This window comes from Moschus berezovskii, chromosome 21 (genome assembly GCF_049115385.1).
Source record: "Moschus berezovskii isolate FMDL1 chromosome 21, NW_MosBer_1.0, whole genome shotgun sequence".
Lineage (NCBI taxonomy): Eukaryota > Metazoa > Chordata > Mammalia > Artiodactyla > Moschidae > Moschus > Moschus berezovskii.
Genome location: NC_142480.1, coordinates 2,837,491 through 2,859,622, shown reverse-complemented (window position 1 = coordinate 2,859,622; position 22,132 = coordinate 2,837,491). Strand labels below are relative to the sequence as shown.

Genomic DNA, 22,132 nt, shown 5'->3' with positions numbered 1-22,132 from the left:
GTGGAAAGAAAATGATAATTCAGTGTATAACTCCTTCTGCCGGGAATTTATATATCTATAAAGATGAAGAGTTGAACAGATTCCTTAGTGGAAGGATTACAGAGGGCACATGCATTTACTGAAAAGATTTCATGATGTACGGTTCTGCCTGGCCATAGACAAAGCTTCGAGTTGGCTCTTTTGTGTTTACATTTTGTGAGCATGAATATTCTGAGCTACTTTGGGGTTTCTTTTAAGGGGTGGGGATCCTAGAGTGAGATTAATTGTATTTCCCAAGTTTGCCTTTTTACTTTTTCTGTCCCCTCTGCTCAGATGATCCAGGCAAGAATAATTTTATATTTGATATATTGCCATAAGTCTTTGCTGTTTTCAAAGTTTTTGTTTTTGTCATAGCTTTAAAGACAGAAAAAAACCTAAATTCCCCTCTTTGAGAATTATTCAGTGTGTGTGGGGTTGGCCATGGATGGAATTTATGGGTATTTGTGAACTCGGAAATCATATGCCTTTTTTTTTTTTTTGGTTTATGTATGTTTTCCTGGAGAAAACTGGATTTTTCAAGGGCTCTTTGAAAGAAATCAGATAAGAATCAGTGCTCTAAAATGTGTTAGGGCCTAGAAAGCATCAGTGGTAAATGTTGGTCAGGAAACTTGAATTGTGAATAAAGGCTGTACTCTCAGGCTTTGATCAGAATTTCCCGGACTGTGTTTTACAGTCAGTGTCAACAGGTTTCCTCTGTCAGATAAGAGTTCGTGGTGATGCATATTGAATGTACACCTCTTATACAGGTAACACGCATGTTTGCACATTTAAGATGCAGAGAGTTCATATGGTAAAGAAACATTTAATTTTGACCAAAAAGAATCTTTTTTTAAAAATACAGTACCCTAAAAAAAAAAAAATACAGTACCCTTTTTGGAGCACAGGAAATTCAACTACTCTTAGTAATGCTAAATTTAGCAAGAATAAAGTAATCTCAAATCTAATCTGAATTTTAGAGTGTCTTAATTTTGCCTCCGTCAGGCTAGTGCTTGATGAGTTTATCATGGAGAAAGGAAGAGCAGAAGGAGGTGTGTTGGCGTTTGCGATGCCCCTACTGTGCTGGGGAAGGAAGTCCTTTTTACTATTTCCTGTTGGCTTTTCCCCTTTGATCGTTTGCTCAAACATGTTGTTGCTTCTAACAGAGCTGAAAATCTGTGCCCATGTCATTTTTAAGCTCTGTTTTCCGATGTCTGCTGAATAAGTTTGCTTCCCTGTGGGTCTCAGGTTCTCAGTTTTCCTGCCGCCTTTGCTGTCCCCATCCAAGCTGAATCTGCCTGGGGCCTCCAGGGTTTCCTGATGCTTCAGTTTTGGAGTCTTTTTTCACCTCTGTTGCACAGCTGGGTATATTCTATTTAACCACAGTGCCCCTCTTAAATTATGCCTAGAACTAACCATTAAAAATGTTGAACACTTGTTGAGCATTGGGCTAAAGTACTTGCCATGTTCTTATGTCAGTCAGTCTTTACTGTGACGGAAGAGGACGTTTTTGTCCCCGTTTTGCGGGTGGCACTCCACGGTGTAAAGCGGCTGTGACCAGAGCGTCACGGTGGGGCTGGGGGTGTCTGTGGTGCTGGCCTTCTCTCCAGCGTGTGCGCCCAGCGTGTCCCTCGGGTCCCGTGCGTCAGGCCTCAGCCCCTCGTTCGGCTGCTCCCTGCTGCTCTCACAGTGGAGGTGCGTTCCTACCTCTTGCTGGTACTGTGTTACCTTTGAAAATCCTGGGAGTCAGAATTTAATTTTAATATTAGCTTGTTTTCCCTAGACCCTGCGTGGAGAATCCCATGGACGGAGGAGCCTGGTGGGCTGCAGTCCTTGGGGTCGCTGAGAGTCAGACACGACTGAGCGACTTCACTTTACTTTTCACTTTCACACATTGGAGAAGGAAATGGCAGCCCACTCCAATGTTCTTGTCTGGAGAGTCCCAGGGACGGGAGAGCCTGGTGGGCTGCCGTCTGTGGGGTCACACAGAGTCAGACACGACTGAAGCGACTTAGCAGCAGCAGCAGCAGACGTAAAGAACAGAATATGAACAGTAATGGATTTTTAAACAATAGTATTGCCTAAAATAAATTTGCAGCTTTAATGTAAAACTTCAACTCTTAAACTAATCTAAAAGTAACATTTATATATTATTGAAAGTTCAGAAGACACAGAAAAGTATGAAGAAGAAACAGTTCCCCTCACCTATTATTTCATCACCCAGAGATAACTCTTGTTAAACATTTTAGGATGTTTTCCCAGTCCCTGTTTTTCCTCTGTGCATGTTTTTGTAAGTGAGGTGATGGAATTTCTCTGTATGTGAGTGCATATTGTCTTCCTGAACAATGACCTACGCATTTGTCACCTTGTTGGACTCCTGGTGAACATTTAAAATAATGCTGAATATTTTATCATGTGAACGTATCAGTGTATTTAACCATTCTCTTAAAAATTTAGGTTGTTTCTAATTTGTTGCTATTGTAAAAGAAGGTGATAGTGAAAAACTGAATCATAGAGCTTTGTTCTCTTTTGTTGCCATTGCTGTGTTTTTAGTGTTTTGGAAGATACATCCTTAGGATTGGAATTGTGGATCCATGAGAGTTTGCTTAACTGCCCAAGTGTGAGGATGTGAGTGTAATCCGTGGTGTCAGTTAGGTTCCACTTGTGGAGCTTTGGGGATCACACTCTTTAAGTAGTCATCTAATGGTAACTAAAATGTAACTATAGTGTCAGTGGGAACAAATACACATAATTTATTCTCATTACCATCTGTCATTTCCCCCTCAGCGTCTCTCCCTCCCAGTATATAGACAAAAAAAAGAAATCTTTTGTCTTTCTCATTTATTTTGAAAGAAAGTGGAAATCTTGATTGTCCAACAGTTGATTCTCATTTTATGTAGAAACAGGAGATAGGGGACATCTACTAGAAGTGTGGAGATGTCCCCATGTGTAAGGACGTCTGTAGATCACTGGTTTTCTCTGTGTTGGTTTTTCTTCTTAAGTAACTGCTTAGAGTTTCTTCCTCTCAGGGTTACTGCAAGTTTACAGAATTATTTTGTGGTTATAAAAATAAGTGCTGTTGTAGAAATTTTGAACAATGTAGAATGTATAATGTAGACAATTAAAGCCCTCTTATAATTACTATTTACTATATATATACCTTTCCTAGTATGTTTATACATATTAATAAGTGTATGATTTTTAAATCACATATATGAGCTGATTAGCAGTTTGGTCTTAACACTGTTATCTGGGACTTTGTTCTATTTGAATATATTTACAATTATGTAGTTTTAAACTAAAAAGTATGGGTGCACCATAATTTAGTCTTTTCTTTTTATAATTTTATTCTTATTTTTTAAAAAACACGTTTCCTCCAAAAGTATCTCAATTAGGGTTATATTGAATTTGTGTTTATTCAGTGAGAATTGATTTCCTTCACATTTTTATTGAGAGGTCTTTGTGCCTGGTAGGGACCAGGAGGGAGGGATTCAGGAAGCCTATATTCTGATGCACAAAGAGCGGGGCAGTGAAATGTAAACAGATCATTTATATGTATTTCCTTTAGTTCAACTGCTTCCTTTTAGTTGCAAAAACCTGGGATCTGGAGAAGTTAGGTCAAATGTTTAAGGTCCCTCAGCTAGTTAGTAGCCAAGGTTGGTCTAGATTTCTGGTTTGAGCTCTTATCACACAGGTCTCCCTTGGTGTGCTGTCTGATTTAATAAACCAAAATGTTTAAAGTATTACGGATATTACACAGTTGCTTTTGGGTGTGTCTAAGTAAAACTTCCTTAAGGAAGGATGCAACCTTTAGAGTATGCCTAGAAAATGTGCGGAGACACATTTCATGTAGGGGAAATGTGGATAAGTCCAGGTAGCATAGATGAGAACAGTGGCATTTGGGTATTATTATAAACATTGTTGTAGCGAATTCCATGATTAAATGATGACATGCTATTTAGGGGGCAAAGGCACAAATGATGGTTCGGTCCTATAATGGAATCTGGAGGTCGGACAGTGAGAGAAACCGGAAATCATTACCTCTCCAAAGATAGCCACGCTGGAAGGTTGGAATTTGCTGGCCGAACTTGAAAGAAAAAAATTAACGTTTTCAACAGGGTAGACATACAGAACTTAAAATCGTGTCAAGTTAGGAATTTTAAAGTAAGTTTTAGCTTTTAGGGGATGAGAACCCTCCTTGGACCTGCATATAAAAAGTTATTTCTGCATTAAGTCATATGACTTCAGTACACATTTTCAAAATTATATTACGAGGGAAAGTTTCACAGGTATGTAGTAAATGCCTAAACTTTCATAGAAATATGTAGTAAATGTCGGGGTCTCTGTTCACAACTTTCTAGATGACTGTAAATTGAAGTCAGAAGACCTGACAATTGCCACTAGGCACCCTGAGGTCTGAGCCCACCTCTGCCCTCTGGACGCAGCCAGAGCCAGCTTCCCTTGTCTGCATCCCTCTTGCTGAGTATCTACATGGCGCTGTCCCCTCACTTCCTCCTGGGCATGGCTGAAGTGTCCCTGGGGGTGTCCCTTCTTGACCACACTGTGGAGACAATACTGTCTGATCTTCCTTTCCTTTGTTCCACCTTTCTCCCCTGTTCATAACCCCTCAGCTGGAGGTGGGCTTGAAAGGAAATTCTTTTACATGATTGAAATTCACAACTCACAAATTTAGAAACTTCATTTTATATTAACAGTAACATAAAAAGCACATTTCCCCTCGTTTCTGTGGTTCTGATATTGGCATAATTGTTTAAATGTCGAAACCTTAAACTTCTGTGTTCATTGAGGTGGTTTCTTTCGCATTAAAGTGGGAACTGTCCTTTACACATCAGTGTTACTCTGATTCATTGATTCGTCATGGTCAGCTGGGGTCATTATAAAAACAAACCCAAACATTGAGAGCACATTGGACTCTCTCCTTGATCTGAGAGTTTTCATTTCCTGAAAATGAACCGAGCTGGATCCTTATATATGTGCTCTTCTCTACACACATCATACCTTACTAGAAGCTCTATATGTGCATAAAGTGCACATATGCATCCCTGCACACACATACATGTTCATAAACATGAATGCACATAGATGTTTATACACATACATTCACAAAACAGGGTGGAACCCGAGTCACATTCTAAAGATGTTTATCAGACAGTTCTTATCTCAGGTTTGGGAACTGCTGAACTGGGACACAGCTCTGGTGGTGTTCAGGAACTGAGTAGGTGCCTCTAAGTATTTATGTATATGTATATTTTTGTACAGAGAATTTATAAAAGTACTTCTTATTTTACAAGTGGTGAAATGGACTTAGCTGCAAGTTCCTGATAGAAACTTAAGGACTCTTACTCATCGTCCAGGGCTGTTTGCACCACAGTCCACTGTGTGGTTATAGGTGGATCAAGGGTTCTTCTTGCAAGCTCCCTCTTTTACTGTCAGGAGAGGTTGCTTTTAGCTGAGGAAAATGCAGGCCTTGTGAGCGTGGCTACTTCCTCAGTGCCTGTGCACAGCGCAGACCCCCGAGAGCAAACAGGACAGTCTGGAGGGCACAGGTGCCTGCTGAGGGCCTTGGCCATCTTGACGGTTGGCTCGGTGTGAAGGAGATGCAGGTGGCTAGTAGGCTAGTTGTCACTGCCTGCATCTTACTCCTTGCCACAGACTTGCGGCATTTTTAAGGAGAAAGATGGTTATTTTGATTAGTCACAACTAAATGTCCTTCATTCCAGTGATGATCAGTGTCTACAATAGAGAATACTCATATGCCTTTCTGGAAGATAAGAGTACTAGAATAAAGGGGGAGGAGTGCACTTATCTTTTTATTGGGAAAAAATTTAATGCAACACACAAGCAAGTTTAAATTTAACAGTTAAATGGTTAGCCCTGGAAGGCATGATGGTCAGCCCACTCTTAGACGAGGAGGATCCTGCAGCACTGAGGCAGGGGGAGTATGTGTCCAGAATTGCTGATTCCGGGTGGACTCGGTAGGAATAGATGCTAGAGGCTGAATTCCACTGTGTATGGCTTAGTGAGGTGCTCGTGTTTCTTATTTCACTTGATGAGATTGTCTGTGAGATTGGGCTGGATTTGTAGTGTTTACTGGGGTGCAGAGGGTGGGGGGAACTTTTTCTATAAAGTGGGGTTTTAAGAAAACTTCATAAAGAAATGGCATTGTTTCTCTGCATTGATACAAGAGTCCTGTCTCTGCCTTTACCAGAGAATAAAGGAAGCATATTTTATCCCTGACGAGGAGGGACTGGTGCTTTCGTCATAGTCTGGCTGAGTCTCTGGCTGATCTTAGTTCTTAAGGCCACTACTCCCACCTCGAGATATCACAGGGATCATTGAAATGTTGTAGTGATGTCTGTGCCCACCAGGTGGCACAATTGCTTTACCTGATTCCATCTCATTTTGATTCTCAATGAGTTACGGTGATGATTCATTTCTTACTTTAACAGCTCAAGGAGATGCCACAATATTTGTTATCATATTCTTGAAGAAAACTTTAGCATGCTATTTTTGAGTTATGAGAGAGAAAGTGGTGCCGTATTTCCTTTGCAGCACCTGAAGCTATAGTAAGTGTGATGATAAAAATTTTACAGCTGTGTTAAGGCTGTAGTTTTGTCCTCAGCAGAGGTGTCAGCCTCTTGCTCTGCATTGATTGTGCAGGATCACAAGGATTCCAAGGCGCTGCAGTATCTGGGGAGGGAAGGGTGAGTTACGGTTACCGTGGCAGTTTTCTTCTGCGTTCTTCCCAGTTTTGCAGTCGAATTTGAGATTCTTACTAATGGTACTGGGAGCATTTAGATCATCGGGTTAGAACATGAATATAGAAACCTGTGAAGCTTCGCTCAAGGCAGTCATCTGTCTGTTAGCCTCTGTCTCCGTCACTTCCTTCATCAACCTCAGTTTTGTTTTCTTGACTCCATTTAAATGGAATAGACTGTGTTGCTGCCTTGCTCAGCATTCTCTGCTGTGGAGCTGTCCTTATCTGAAGTAAGCTTCTCCTGTCTCCCTTACTCAGGAGAGAGGATTGCTAACCGAGGTTTAACTCAATGGGTCCTGGGGCCAGACACTAGGGGTGCATTGATACAAGAGTCCTGTCTCTGCCTTTACCAGCTGTGTGACCCTGGCCAAGTGATCTAACCTCTCTGTATCTTAGTGTCTTAGTTTGTGGATGGGAGTGATAGTAGAGTGATTGGAGAGGATTAAAAAGAGAAGCCTGGTAAAGAGCTTAGAACAGTGGCCCGCACGCAGCAGACTCTCAGATGTTAGTGACTTTTGTTAATCAGTACAGCTCTATGGGTCACGGAGAGTCGGACACGACTGCACTGCACTGAACAGCTGTTGTCTTCAGGAAGTCTCTCGAGTGACCGTCATCACCGTCACTGCTTTCTCAGACTGTCCTGCGACTGCACTCGTCGCCATATGTATTTATGTTCTCTTCTGTCACCTGTGTGTTGGTTCAAGGTACTGCAGGAAATCGTTTTTCTTTTGTCTTTGGCCTGCTGTTTAATACAGTGTTTTGTACGTAGTGAGGGTAGTTCAGTAAATGTTTGACTAAGCTCTGTTAAATTTTGTACGTTTTCTTGATAAATCTCGCACACGTTCTACCTTTAAATGATGTTCCCCCCCGAAACAACTCATTCAGTTGTGCTATGCATAATGGTAAGTTGTTGTCAAAAAGGCATGGTCTTGTGTAGTCTGTGTAGTTCTTGAAAGGGTCAGAGTGATGCATACATGTATCTGTATCCATCGCGGTTTAAGATTGGACCATTCTTCCTGGCTGTTTCTGTCGGAGCTTTCAAGTTTTTAAAAACACGGCATTATACAATGATAGGATTGTTTTTAAAGCAGAATACACTTAATACACTTAACCCTGTGTCTGAGTCTCCTGCTTCTGATGACAGGTTATAATGTCATCTAAGCTGCACAAGGCAAGCCTGCCTGTCGCTCGCCGATGACCCCGGCCCTGCCCCGAGTGCACTGGGGAGGGGTGGTGGGGGAAGAGCCTGGGCCTTTCCCTCAGCCCCGTGGACTCTGCTCGTCGACCTGAGCATGCTCAGTCAGCCACTCTGCCTGCAGTGGCCACTCGCCCCAGGTTGGGATGAACCCTGGTTAACCTTTAATCTTCTAGAGACAAAATCAAGATTCTTGTTGCCAGATGATAGAAAGTGCTGGGAATGTCCCACCCCCCGCCCCGCGTTCTTTGTCTCAGGCATGGTGCTTCTTGTTTCCCGTATTTCATCTTTGGCCCCCACCTCAAATATCCGGTCATCCTTTGCTTTTCACAGGGGCAGGTGGGAGTCGATTTTGTTTTCTGAGATTGAAAGCTCATTTTTGCTTAAGAAAGCCATGCAGGAGGTTTTAAAAAATGTTTCATTTTCTTCATGACCTGCCAGCAGCTCCTGGCAGGCTGTGTAAAGCAGCCAGGCAGGTGGTGGGGAGGGCCTTGGGAGTGTAGAAGCTGAGGTAGGGGTCCCTGTCCACCGCCGATGAAAGGGAACGCGGTATGGGGACGGCTCAGGGCAGGCAGCGGAGGTGGGGCCTGTTGCAGCACTGTCTGTGCCTGTGGCTGTCCTGAATCTACGCTTGTCCAGGACGCTTTCTGAGGAGCAGGGGGCAGGAGGACTTCCTTCCGTGATGTGGTTTCCAGTTACACGATAACCTAGCTCTGCTGGTGTGAGCAAGTTGCTGAGGGTAGCACAGTCTGAAATACGGTGCTTGTCAGGCACCACTGGATACGAACTCATTTTGTCAACAGACAGAGCCAAGATTTGACCTGAGTCTTTCTTACCCCATGCCTAACCTGTGCTGACTCTCTTTACTTCCCTTTCTTTCTTTTAGTTTTGGTATAGTTAATTTACAGTATTGTGTTAATTTCAGGTGAAGAGCAAAGTGATTCAGGTTTATATATGTATATTTTCAGATTGTTTTCCTTTATAACTTATTATAAGATACTAAATGCTGTGCTATACAGTAAATCCTTGTTACTTGTCTTATTGTGTATAGTGGTTTCTATCTGTTAATCCCATGCCCCTAATTTATCTACCCCTTCCCTCTCTCCTTCAGTAACCATAAGTTTGCTGTCTACGTCTGTGAGTCTGTTTTATGTATCGATGGATTTGTATTATTTTTTAGATTCCGCATATACGTGATATATAATAATGGTTTTCCCTGCCTGACTTCATTTAGTATAATCTCTAGGTTCATCCATGTTGCTGCAGATGGCAATATTTCATTCTTTTTTATGCCTGAGTAGTAGTCCATTGTATAAATAATAATAATGCACTGCATCTCCTTAAGCCAGTCATCTGTTCGTGAGCACTTGGGTTGTTTCCGTGTCTTGGCTATTGCAAGAAGTGTTCCTGTGAACATCGGGGTGCCTCTGTCTTTTCCAGATATGTGTGCAGGAGTGGGATCCTGTGTTCTGTGGTAACAGAACCTCCACACTGTTCTCCTGAGAGGCCGCACCAGTTTACATTCCCACCAGCAGTGTAGGGGGCTTCACTTTTCGTCACACTCTCTTCAGCATTTGTTATCCGTAGCCATTTTGATGATATGTGCTGCCTTTCACCTTGCTAGAAAAAGAACCTAAAATGTTAACATTGAACATGTCACAGTCCACTAGCATTCATTCAGCAAACATTTGTCTAACCTTTTTTGAACACTGGGCAGGAGGACAATGAAAAGAATGAAAAACTGGGTTTTCCCTGGTGAGTATCAGACGGTAATCCTTTTCTAAGCTGCCCGGCCCCCCACATGTTAGCGTATTTCATGGAACCGTCAAGGCCGGGTGGTGTCGCATCAGAAAGCTGCGATACAGCGCTTTCTCCCTTTGCTTTGGGTTTGAGTCCTGAGGGCGCCTCTAAGAGCAGCTGAGAGACGCGACTTAAAGAGCCATCCTGCGCTGTGTGTTGTTGTCGCTCAGTCGCTGAGTCACGTCCCACTCTTCACGACCCCATGACCTGCAGCGCGCCAGGCCTCTCTTTCCTGCTCCGTCTCCCGGAGCGCGCTCAGACTCACCATTGACTCGGTGATGCCATCCAGCCATCACATCCTCTGTCACCTGCCTCTGGCCTTCAGTCTTTCCCAGCATCAGGATCTTTTTTAGTGAGTCGGCTTTTCGCATAAAGTGGCCAAAGTGTTGGAGTTTCAGCTTCAGCATCAGTCCTTCCAGTGAGTATTCAGGCTTAATTTCCTTTAGGGTTGACTGGTTTGATCTTCTTGCAGTCCAAGGGACTCTCAAGGATCTTCTCCAGCACCACAGTTTAAAAGCATCAATTCTTTGGTGCTCAGCCTTCTTTATGGTCCAACTCTCACATCCATACATGACTACTGGAAAGACCATAGCTTTGACTATGCGGACCTTTGGTGGCAAAGTGATATCTCTGCTTTTTAATACGCTGTCTGGGTTTATCATAGCTTTCCTTCCAAGGAGCAAGCGTCTTTTAGTTTCATGGCTGCAGTCACCATCTGCAGTGATTTTGGAGCCCAAGAAAAGAAAATTTGTCACTGTTTCCACTTTTCCCCCCTTCTGTTTGCCATGAAGTGATGGGACCGATTGCCATGATCTTAGTTTTTTTTGCACGTTGAGTTTCAAGCCAGCTTTTTCATTCTCTTCTTTCACCTTCAAGAGGCTCTTCAGTTCCTCTTCACTTTCTGCCATTAGAGTGGCATCATCTGCATGTCTGAGGTTGTTGGTATTTCTCCTGGCAATCTGTGTACAACATGGCAAATGTTATATTCACAGTTAGCGGCAGCAGCTGGGATTCACTGTTTTAGTCTGTTTTACTGGTCCTACCACCAGTTAATTTTTTATATAAGAAGAAAAGAACAGATAAAGATAGAAAAAGCAGCTAAAGGATGCTTTTGTTTCCCTTGTAATATTTTTAGGTAAATCTGATCAGAAACAATGGGGACCGTTTTAGTGGACTCTGTTACTGATGTAGCAGACTGTGGTTCTGCCCTGAGAGGGTGGGCAGGGCAGGCTCCCAAGGGCTCCTGCATCACATCCAGCCGTGCATTTACTTGCCTAAAGATCATAGGACTGACTGGGGATCAATCACATGTCTGTGTGTGCACACCACACATTCCGTACTCTGTTAAGTTAAATAACAGCGTCTGGAAACCTGTGTGCTCACAGAAGTTAGAGGTGCGTTTATTGTTCATTCAGCAGCTATTTATAAAAAGAACCCGTAAAGCAGACCTTCAGGGCTGACCCTCAGTTGACTGCAGGTGGTTTTTCTCTCTTCCTCTCACATATGCTTGACTTGAGCACATCTCATTACCTGGCTTTTGTCCTCTGACCTGTGGTCCACCCCCAGCATCTAGGGTGCTGAGGGCAGCATTTAGACTTCTCTCAGGCAGGCATACAGCCACCTGCTCTAGCAACCTTACTTTTCAAGGCTTTTTTTTTAAAGAACCTTCCATCATTTTTCTGTTATTTGGCATAATTTACCCTATTGTGAAGTAATAAGCAAGGGACATACTTTGAAATATTTCAGCCCCCAATTAAAAAATCACCAGTTTCAACTTTGGGGACAAACAAGGGCCTTTATCATTTACTGACTCTCAGGTAAATTGGAATTCTACTCTATTCTATTGGAATTCTACTCTATTCTGAGTGGAGTAGCCAGTCAGTTTGTGAGTATATTAGATGTAAAAATACCCAGAAAATTAGTGCCTTACTATTAAAATGCACTATATGTAGTTACTGTCTGAATTAAGTTGGGTCTTTTGTCAGTGGAAACCACCCCCGCCCCCCACCCCCGGTATTAGAATATATGCTAATGAATTTGAATCCATTCTCAGAGTTGATTTCTGTTTCCTCCTTGGTGGTCAGTTATACCGCAGTTAGGGAGGATGGTGTGGTGTTGAATCGCATGCTGACACTAGATGCTCTGACTCTCTCTGACGTCTTCCACTGGCTGTGTCACCCTCAGCCTGTCCCCTTAGCTCGAGTCTGGTCATTGCCCCTGGAAAGTGAGATCTGAGCGAAGGGCCTTAGGGCTGGAAGGGGTGCGTGTTTGTTTCCTGTGATTCTGTGCTACCTGAGTTTTCCTTTCTGAGTTTGTCTTTTTTTTGTAGTTGATAAGGAGAGTCACAGAGGAGTATAAGGAGGTGCTATTGGTTAGTGGTCTCTTACTGTTCTGGGAGAAAGCCCGGAAAGTGTTTAGAGGACGTGGATCCTCATTGGGGTGGCAACTGGTGGAGTGTGAGTCCGTCAGTTTCCTCATGCTCCTTTGGTGTTTGCGTGCTGGTACTTGCCCCCCTTGTGTTGGACTTGGAGAGCAAATACTCAGTGCTGTTCCTGGGGTTTATCTCGTAGATTTTCTTTAACATAAAAGTAGGTTGCTTGCTCTTCAGTCTGAGACTAAACCCCCATTTCATATTTCTTTTTATTTATAAATAATTATGTTTTCAAGTACCAAAGTAATATTTTCTTATCATAGGAAATGTAAGTAGAGCCTTGTTTTAAAAAAAGAAAAAACCAGAATCATAACCTCACCATCCAGAAAGTACTGTGAGTATTTATTTGTTCAGCCACTTCTCTGTGAGATTTATATATGTAAGATCCATAATGAGATGACACCATATAGCTCTATTTTGTTCCTGTCTTGTCTTTATCTTTATTCTCATGCATGGCAGGCCTGAAATATACCTAGATATATAAAATCAGTATCAGTTCTGGTGCCCGTAGACTGTGCCCTGTCCCTGCTCTTGTTTATGGCCTCCTGTCTTGTTTTTCAGTGGATGAATACATCGCCATTGCCAAAGAGAAGCATGGGTACAACATGGAGCAGGTAACTGTGTGGTTTTGTTGTTGTTAAAAATGGGTTTTATAGCTCACCTGTTCGGTGTCTCGTGTTCTGTGTGCTAGGCAGCATGACCTCCTCTTAGCCGTGTCTGGTGGTCACTGGCAGCGCCCCAGGGGCTCTGGCCCGCTTGTCGCTGCCTGAGATGAGCAGTAGAGACCCCTGGCCTGGGGGCATCTACGGGCCTGCTGGTCCTCGCTGCTCAGGCCAGCAGCGGCTCTGCGTGGGCACTTGGGCACAGTGCCTTCTTACCTGAATATTATGATTTGTTTCTTGTTCCTGTGGTTTCCTGACTCATGTTGTCACACTCAAATCTGCGCAGACCTGTTTTAATTGTTTTGAATCATTTTTCAGGTTGTAAAGTTTTACTCAGGTGTTAAGAATTGTTTAGAGCCAATTAATGAGAAATCCACAAGGTTAATTTTGCTCCAGAAGTGTGATATCTTATTTCAGCCTTATTTTTAGTTACAGTTTTTTTTTTTTCAGATTATCACCTTAAGTTAGATTAATACTTTCCTTTGTATTGATCTAGATTTTACAGCCTGTAAATAGTTTTTTTTCATTTACCCTAATGCCCAAGGACACCACTCATTTTGGTTACATAGACGTGGATCCTTTCTCTCTGCCATGGCCTCACTTTTGGTTATTTTACCTGGTAGAACTGTTAGGGAAGCCAGTTACAAGAAGGTAGTTCCAGAATCTTTCGAAGCAAGAAACGTTTGTCTCTTTCTGCAAAACCTGCTCTTGAACCTCACAAAGCTGCTTAGAAAATCATTAATTTTTCATTTTGTTTCGAAAGTGTAACTATTATTGGGTGACTGCTAAGTGCACTTGTATGAAATTTGTAAGGATTTTGGTCTCCCAAAGTATGATTATTTCCACTTTAAAACAGAATTATGGGGAGTTTTCTTAGAAAAGTATTCCTAAATTCTCTTGTTTCTGCTTTGTTCCTTACTCATTTGTATTTTTTTTCCTTTCTGAGCTGAAGAACAAAGCTATATTTGAACTTTTTGGCCAAAGAGAAACAGTGGTGTGCTTTCTGAGTCACTTTCCCTTTCATGTCCACTGGCACTAGAGCGCGACCCTTTATGAGCACAGGTTCCAGAGCCCACTGCTTCTGCCATTGCCCACTGTGACCAGCAGCGAGTTACTGGGTTTCTCAGGCCCCTGTATTCCAGTTTGAGTCATGAGAAGAGGGGGACTTACCTTGTGGGGCCTGAGATGAATGAGTTAGTGCACAGAGGGGCAAGCAGCAGCAGTGTCTGTGAGCTCCCTGGTGTGTTTGTTGGGATGTAAAATGTGCTCCCTTTTGCCAGCCTCGTTTCCACGATGTTTTAGTCACACTGTTGGTCTAAAAATTTCACTGATACTATTTTTCTAGGCTCTTGGGATGCTCTTTTGGCATAAGCATAATATTGAAAAATCATTGGCTGATTTGCCCAACTTTACCCCCTTCCCAGATGAGTGGACTGTGGAAGATAAAGTCTTATTTGAGCAAGCCTTTAGTTTTCACGGGAAAACTTTTCATAGAATCCAACAAATGGTGAGTAGGTGAGACCACTGTGTGTGTGCGCCAGCCCCCCATCCACCTCCAGTGCCCCAGTTGGGCTGATGTCCTCCAGCGGGAAAGGTCCTGTGTTTGATGCAGTGGGAGCTGCTGGATGGGTGACATTTCCCCGCACCTCCCCCACTTGATAGCCCCCCCCAGCCCAGCTCTTGGGTCAGGACTGCCCAGTGTCCTGAGAGAAGGGGTCTCTGATGGTGAGTGGGTGAGGCGTGGCTTCAGGTGTCCTGTCTCCGCAAGGAGTTCTGCTGGTCTCTCACGTTTTAGAACGGTATTTGGTGGACTCCTGACATGAACACTAATTGACGGTCACATTAGTGCTAAAATGAATTCCTTAAGAAACAACCCAGAAATTATGTTAGAAGTATCAGCTGTGTGAAAACCCTGATTCATCTTAAACTGACTGTGCAGTCTTTCACGGGCCAAGTTTCACTTGGAGTCAAAACTTCAGTCGTTTGAAACTGAATCGATGAGGATTCTTGTATGAATTCAGAGAAAAATGACTGTGACTTAAGACATTTCTGAGTATGTGAGTGTGATCCTTATGAAATACACGTACACACATTTGATCTTTAAAGATTAAACCTGAACCAGCTCATCTCTTCTGTCCAGCTTCCTGATAAATCTATAGCAAGTCTGGTGAAGTTCTACTACTCCTGGAAGAAGACGAGGACTAAAACCAGCGTGATGGACCGCCACGCTCGGAGACAGAAGCGTGAGCGGGAGGAGAGGTCAGTCGGCGCGGGCGGTACCCCAGCAGTCTGGGGAGCTCTGATGGCCCTGGCCTCTCTAGGAGCAGGTGGAAAGGGAGGAGGCCCAGTCTCCCCACAGCCTTCAGAGTGGACCCAAAATTTACACAGATGAGCTGCATTCAGGGAGTTCTGTTCTGTCCTCAGCGAGCTGCACATTCCTCTCTTCCCCTTAAGGGTGTCTCCTTTAGCAAAAAGGAATCTCTTACTTCCCGGGTTGAAATTTGCTCATGTACTTCTGCAGAATTCAGCGGACTTGTTTTTATGTCTGATTTGTTAAAAATCTGCAGTTTAGATTTTCTTCCTCCCTTTCTCGACCATCTGTTCTGTGTATGTGCGCGAGAGTGCTGGGAGGGGCTCCTTTTATGACTTCTTTATAAGGAGCTTAGTCTTAAGGACACCTCAGTGTGCAGGACACACCTGAGACACACACCCTCAGCCTTACATACAGCAGAGGCGTGGAAGAGGCCCTGCTCGCCCACGGAAGTGGGTTCTAGTCTCAGTGAGAGGCCTGCTGGTGGGGTCCATGCACTCATTCCTAGGCCTCTGTCTCCTCAGGTCTGAAGGCAAGACACAGAATGGGTTTTGTGTCAGTGGGAATATAGGTGGCTTTGAAAAATTATGTTTTCTATAATATATTACTTTTATAAACTAACAATGCAAAAATAAAGTGAAGGAATAAAATAAACTATGATCTTCATGGCCCTGTCTCAGGAGAGTGTTTTATGATTTCAAATGAAAAGAATGACGTGTGGGGACAAGTTGATAATCGGGTGTCACTTCTGGAGAATTCTAAGTCTGGGCATAAGTATAAAATGAGAGCAATGTGAAGAACATCTGCAGAGCTCTTTCCAGCTGTAAGAGTCTGTGAAATTGTTGACCTTGACAGTCTGCATATTTTTTGGTCTGTATCACGTGTAACCAGTGAGTCTATTTATGGATCAGTACTCTCTGAAACCAAAGAAAAGGAGCAAACTATTGAATTTGTTTTTAGTGTTACCAACTTTTGAGTAACATTTTTTGTTTTTATTATACCTGAGGTTTTATTCACTATTTGTGAACTAAAACTATTACTACAAACAGGTGCAGTTTACTAAGCTGAAATCAGAATTAAATCTAAAAAAGAAAGATTGGGGTTTGTCATCCTTGAGGGTAAAACCATAGCGGTTTGGCGAACATGCCCAGGTTCTCACTTTGCATCCGCCTAAGGGCGCTCCCGTCTGCCCTGTGCGCCTGCAGCGCCCTCAGGAAGCAGACAGAGGAGGGACCCGGGCCGGAAGACCCCAGGAGGTGGCTGACTCTCTGGCGGGACCTGCCTGTGAAGGGGAGAATCCCCTCTGCCCCCAGCCCTCTCTCCGCTCAGCGCCTTTCTCAGCCAGAACTGCTTACAGTGTGGGCCTGGGCGAGAGAGGACGGGGTGCCGGTGGGTGTCCCACTGGGGTGGGCCTCTGAGACAAGGGGTGTTGACACTTGAAGCCCTGAGTGCTGTGCCACCAGCCCCACTCAGCTGGCTTTAGCTGCGGGCAGACAAGGCAGGTGTCTGGCCTCTGGGAGCCGTCATGCTTATTTTTTTGTAAAGCTCCTACCCCCCACAGACCTTTTTTTTTTTTTTTAATACTTCATGGAAGAATATAAACAAAAGCATTTGAAGCACCATATCAGTGTGAGCATTCTTTTTGAAGTTCACTTTGAGTTTTTCAGGCCACCAGAAACCTTCTCCGATTCTCAGAATTAGGTAGCTGTGGGTACACAGATGGGACATGAAAATGAGTTTTTACTTGTGGGTGAATTTACTCTCAATATCATGAGCCTGTGTTCTCAAATAATTTCTCAGTTATATCTAATGATCATGTCCTGGTCCTCTACTGGATAATTCAGGAGAATTAAAGTCTTAAATTTGATAGTTTTAGTTGAGAGGAAACACTTTACAAATATAAAGTGACAATGTTCTAGGCTTGGTTTGGGAGATAGAAACCTATTTCAATAGCTTTTTTAATCATTTAGACTAAAAGAACTATAGAGTTGGTATTTTATTTGAGTTGTAAAAACATTTTTCTCAACATGCTGAAAACATACACTAGTTTTATATTAAATCAATTTATTGCTTATATTTGTATATTAAATAGTATTAGCACAAAATAATCTTTCAGTAACTTGTTTTTGTCTTCCAGTGAGGATGAACTGGAAGAAACAAATGGAAATAACCCCATTGACATGGAGATTGATCAAAACAAGGAAAGCAAAAAGGAGGTATTTTTTCCCCTAGTATTATTAAGGCAAATAAATTTCATTTACTAGTTTCAAAGTAAAGCATTCTTTTTCCTTAGTCTACTTAATATATTAAGTACCACGTAGGAGACATCCCTGGTGGCTCAGACGGTAAAAGCGTCTGCCTACAATGCGGGAGACCTAGGTTCGATTCCTGATTTGGGAAGATCCCCTGGAGAAGGAAATGGCAGCCCACTCCAGTATTCTTGCCTGGAAAATCCCATGGACAGAGGAGCCTGGCAGACTACAGTCCATGGGGTCGCAAAGAGTCGGGCATGACTGAGCGACTTCACTTTCACTTTCAGGAGGCATCATGGTATGTATGAGTTTTTAAACAATGTTAATCTTGCTTTGTAGAACTTAAGAGTTTTGTTTGCCAGGAAATATAAGAAAGGAAGCCTTAAAGGGGAAGAAGGCATTAATGAGAGGTTTTCTGTAGGATAGCAGTCCTCACTGCCCTCTTTGCTAGGCGCTCGCTCAGCAGGTTAGAAAGGGGCCTCTTGCCCTCCTCTCGGCCCTGGGGCTCCCTCCTGTGGGCGCCCAGGGCCTGTGCCCTCTGGGTCATGGAGAAGCTTTAATCTCTCACATTTTAAAAACCATGATGCCAGAGGTTTTTAGTCTCTGCATTCAAGAGGCCCACAAACCCCTACAATTATTTATGACTTTGGGGGCTATATTTATAGCATTTATTTATTATAAACTGTTCACTGAAAACAATGGGGTGTCTGGGTGATCTTAGCCTTTGAAATGGGGATGATAAACTTGGATTCTTTTGCTGATTAATAACTGAATAAAGCACATGTGGGATCCCCGAGGACCCTCTGAGGACACCAGGACTTGTCACTGTGGCCCAGTGGAAACCCCCACAATACAGACCTGCCTGCAGGCGGTCTCTAATGCAGCCCCCACCACGTGGGCAAGAGGTCCCAAGCCCTGTGATGTCCGTCTGCTGGAGTCCCAGTTCAGGCTGGAGTATGGAATCCCAGCCGTGGGTATTACTTGTACATGTGTTCAAATAAGTGTCTGTTGTTTCATTAAAATCTAAAAGGTTCTCTGTCTCAGAAGGTACTGAAGTATGAAAAAAACAAGAGTCTAGACATACCTAAACTAAAAATACACCAGTAATAAATGCTTTTTTATAGACATGTAGGAATACAGCTAAACAAAAGGAAAACAGTGAAAATGATTTATAACATCGTCGCCCTTTATCAGGCCTTCTGGGTGGCTCAGCAGTAAATGAGCCGCCTGCCAGTGCAGGAGTGAGAGTGAAAGTCGCTCAGACGTGTCTGACTCTCTGTGACCCCATGGACTATACAGTCCACGGAATCTCCAGGGCAGAATACTGGAGTGGGTAGCCTTTCCCTTCTCCAGGAGATCTTCCCAACGCAGGGATCAAACCCAGATCTCCAGCATTGCAGACGCTAGGGACGCCCAAGAATACTGGAGTGGGTAGCCTATCCCTTCTTCCGCGGATCTTACTGACCCAGGAATCTGACCCAGGGTCTCCTACACCGCAGGCAGATTCTTTACCAGCTGAGTCACCAGGGAAACCTACCAGTGCAGGAGGCATGGGTTTAATCCCTGGTCAGGGAGATTCCCTGGACAGGGAAATGGCAACCCACTCCAGTATTCTTGACTAGAGAATCCCATGGACACAGGAGCCTGGTGGGCTACAGTCCATGGGGATGCAAAGAGTCAGACACGACTGAAGTGACTGAGCATGTACCCATTACCACTGTTAACATTTTGGTGACTCTTTCCAGATGACCTCCTTTGTAAAAATATCTATGTGTTCATGCTCAGTCATTTCAGTCATGTCCGACTCTTTGCCACCCTATGGACTGTAGCCCACCAGGCTTCTCTGTCCATGGATTCTCCAAGCAAGAATACTGAAGTGGGTTGCCATATTATATAGTTGCCTGTGCTATATAGTAGGACCATGTTTTTGCATTAAATATATAATAGCTTGTCTCTGCTAGTCCCAAACTCCCAATCCAGCCCCCTCTCCCCCCAGCACCACAAGTCTTTCTGTATGTGATTCTGTTTGTTTCATAGGTAAGGTCGTTTGTGTTCTGTTTTAGATTTCACACATAAATGAAATCATGGGACACTTGTCTTTGCATTGCTTCACTTGGTATGACATTCTCTCGTTGCATTCATGTTGTGGCAGATAGTTGTCTTCCGCTCTTCCCCAGTAGCACATTGGACACCTTCCAACCTGGGGGTCTCATCTTTCGGTGTCATGTCTTTTTGCCTTTTTATTCAGTTGATGAGGTTATCACGGCTGGTGTCCTGGGGTGGTGGTGATTTGCCATTCCCTCTTCCAGTGGATCGCATTTTGTCGGGACTCTCTGCTGTGACCCGTCCGTCTTGGGCGGCCCTACCCGGCATGGCTTGTGGCGTCACTGAGTTGCGCAAGCTCTTCACCACGATAAGGCAGTGACCCCTGCATATATGCACCACACCTTTTTTGCCCCTTCATCTTGTCAGTGCACACTTGGGTTGTCTCCGTGTCTTGTCCGTTGTGAACAGTGCTGCTGTGAGCAGAGGGGTGCGTGTGTCTTTCCGATTACAGATTTGTCCTTGCATGTGCCCAGGAGTGGGCTCACTGGGCCACATGGAAACACTGTTTTCAGTTTCTTGAGGAATGTCACTGCTAAACTTTGATGTATTTTTATGTCAAATATATTTGTGTGCATAGCAGTATGTTTGTTATTCTGTCATACATATCTTTTATAATTGAGTTAATATTTAAGTCTTTTTCCCTATAATTAATGCTGAAATCTGATATCATAGCTACATATTTGTGCACTTAATTTTTTCCATTAGAATTAATTTCTGGAAGTTGAATTATTGAGTCAGAATGTTCTAGATATATTCTTAAGGCTTCTTTTGGCACAGTGTACTATCATCAATTCATGGAGTCGCGGAGAGTCGGACACGACTGAGCGACTGAACTGAACTATCATCAAGTAGGAAACCGGTCACACTTTCTGGATGGCACTCTGGCCAGTGATCTACATGAGTGCCCAGATCATTTTAAGGATTAGTTAAATTACATTGTTTGCAAAATCAAATTACTTGCAGTTTTTAGTAAGCTTTGTTTTTGATGCATTGGTATTTATTAGGTTCTTCAGTGGAACATTTTAAATGAAAGATAAGAGGCTTGGTTTTATATTAATTTCTATAATTCTTTTTTATATAGCACAATTTCTAATTTGAAAAGAAAAATGGTTAGTTTCTTATTTAGTTTCTTAGTTTCTTAACGTGCTAAAATGTATGAAAGCAGACTTGGTCAATAGGTGACCGGCACCGTGCTATTATAGAACATAGGTTATTGCTGACTTAGATTTTTATGTGTTATTTATTACCACTTGTTTCAGAGCTTATTGCTACTATCATAGTCTGCATGGTCTTTTTATCTGTCTTAAAATGTGAAGCAACAAGCTTGAATGTATTTTCAGCTTTACCAGCCAGTGTTAATAGACTAACAAGATGAGATTATAGTCAGTTAACCTAAACTTCTTGTTAAAATGGTTACCAATAGGATGTTATCCTTTCCTTGCCAAGATGTGAATGCATTTCATTTCCAAAGGTTTTGGTTTTAGAAAGAGCATTTTAAAAAATAAGCATCAGTCACACATTTCTAAATGACAGCTTATAGTTTTTGAAGCAGGTTACATGCCATGAAAAGTGTGTCATCCCCAAAAAGGGGTATATAAACAAGTTTCATATTGAAGTTTTTATTTTTATAACCTTCTGTAAAGATTTAAGGAATTTAAATGGATCCTTATACATGTGCTGAATCATTTTATTTTTTTCTTTCTGTGGCCATATGTCTGTCTACATCACTAGGAACTGTTAAGGTGAACTCATTCCTTATTCGTATATACACAGCTCACCAGAAGGGAGCACAGGTTATTTTTTTTTCCTGTGTTCCTCCCAGAAGCTGGGAATGCTTCTTGTCCGAGGTTTATAGAATAAAGATGTATCTGCAAAGGAAGGCAGTGGAGTCCACTTTGAGTTGTTTATTTATTTAGTGTTCTTTGTCTGTTAACTGTGTTTTAGAATTTGTGGATGGTTATTTTGGTATGGCATGGTATTTGTCTTAGATTGTTTGGAGCCATGTTAAAGTATGCTTATTGCTATTCATTTGGCATTCTACTTTTTTCAGTTTCTCATTTATCAAATATGTTATGTGTACCATGCAGGTGCCCCCTACTGAGACGATTCCTCAGATCAAAAAGGAAAAACATAGTACTCAAGCTAAAAATAGAGCAAAAAGGAAACCTCCAAAAGGAATGTTTCTTTCTCAAGAAGACGTGGAGGCTGTTTCTGCCAATGCCACTGCTGCTACCACGGTGCTGAGACAACTGGACCTGGAGCTGGTGTCGATCAAACGACAGGTGCCGTGCACCCCATCCTGGCGAAGAGTGCCCTGCACTGCAGCCGTGCTCTCTCTGCTTTACTTGCTTCACAAATCTCAGAGGGGTGTTCTGTTTCTAAGGAATTGGACAGAGGATCTTAGGCCCGTTGATTTTTCTTTTCCTAACTTAACCATGAAATTGAAATTTTACATATCCGTATCGATCTTGATACAGATCTCAGTGATTTTCATGACATGAACATACCCACCTTGCCTCTGTCTGGTCAAGACCTGGAACGTGGTCTCCGGCACCCCGTTCCATCTCCCCTTTGTCCCTGCT

General features: G+C 42.9%; 1 protein-coding gene across 2 annotated transcripts in view; it reads left to right on the top strand.

Moving 5' to 3' along the window:
• The window catches only part of RCOR1 (REST corepressor 1), a 124,059-nt gene that overhangs the window by 83,406 nt on the left and 18,521 nt on the right, over positions 1–22,132 (top strand). For both annotated transcript variants that reach the window (XM_055418593.2, XM_055418592.2), the window contains exons 4-8: positions 12,781–12,833; positions 14,227–14,388; positions 15,022–15,140; positions 17,330–17,408; positions 21,638–21,832. In XM_055418593.2, the coding sequence (XP_055274568.1) occupies positions 12,781–12,833; positions 14,227–14,388; positions 15,022–15,140; positions 17,330–17,408; positions 21,638–21,832 (608 nt within the window). The remainder of the gene's footprint in view (positions 1–12,780; positions 12,834–14,226; positions 14,389–15,021; positions 15,141–17,329; positions 17,409–21,637; positions 21,833–22,132) is intronic.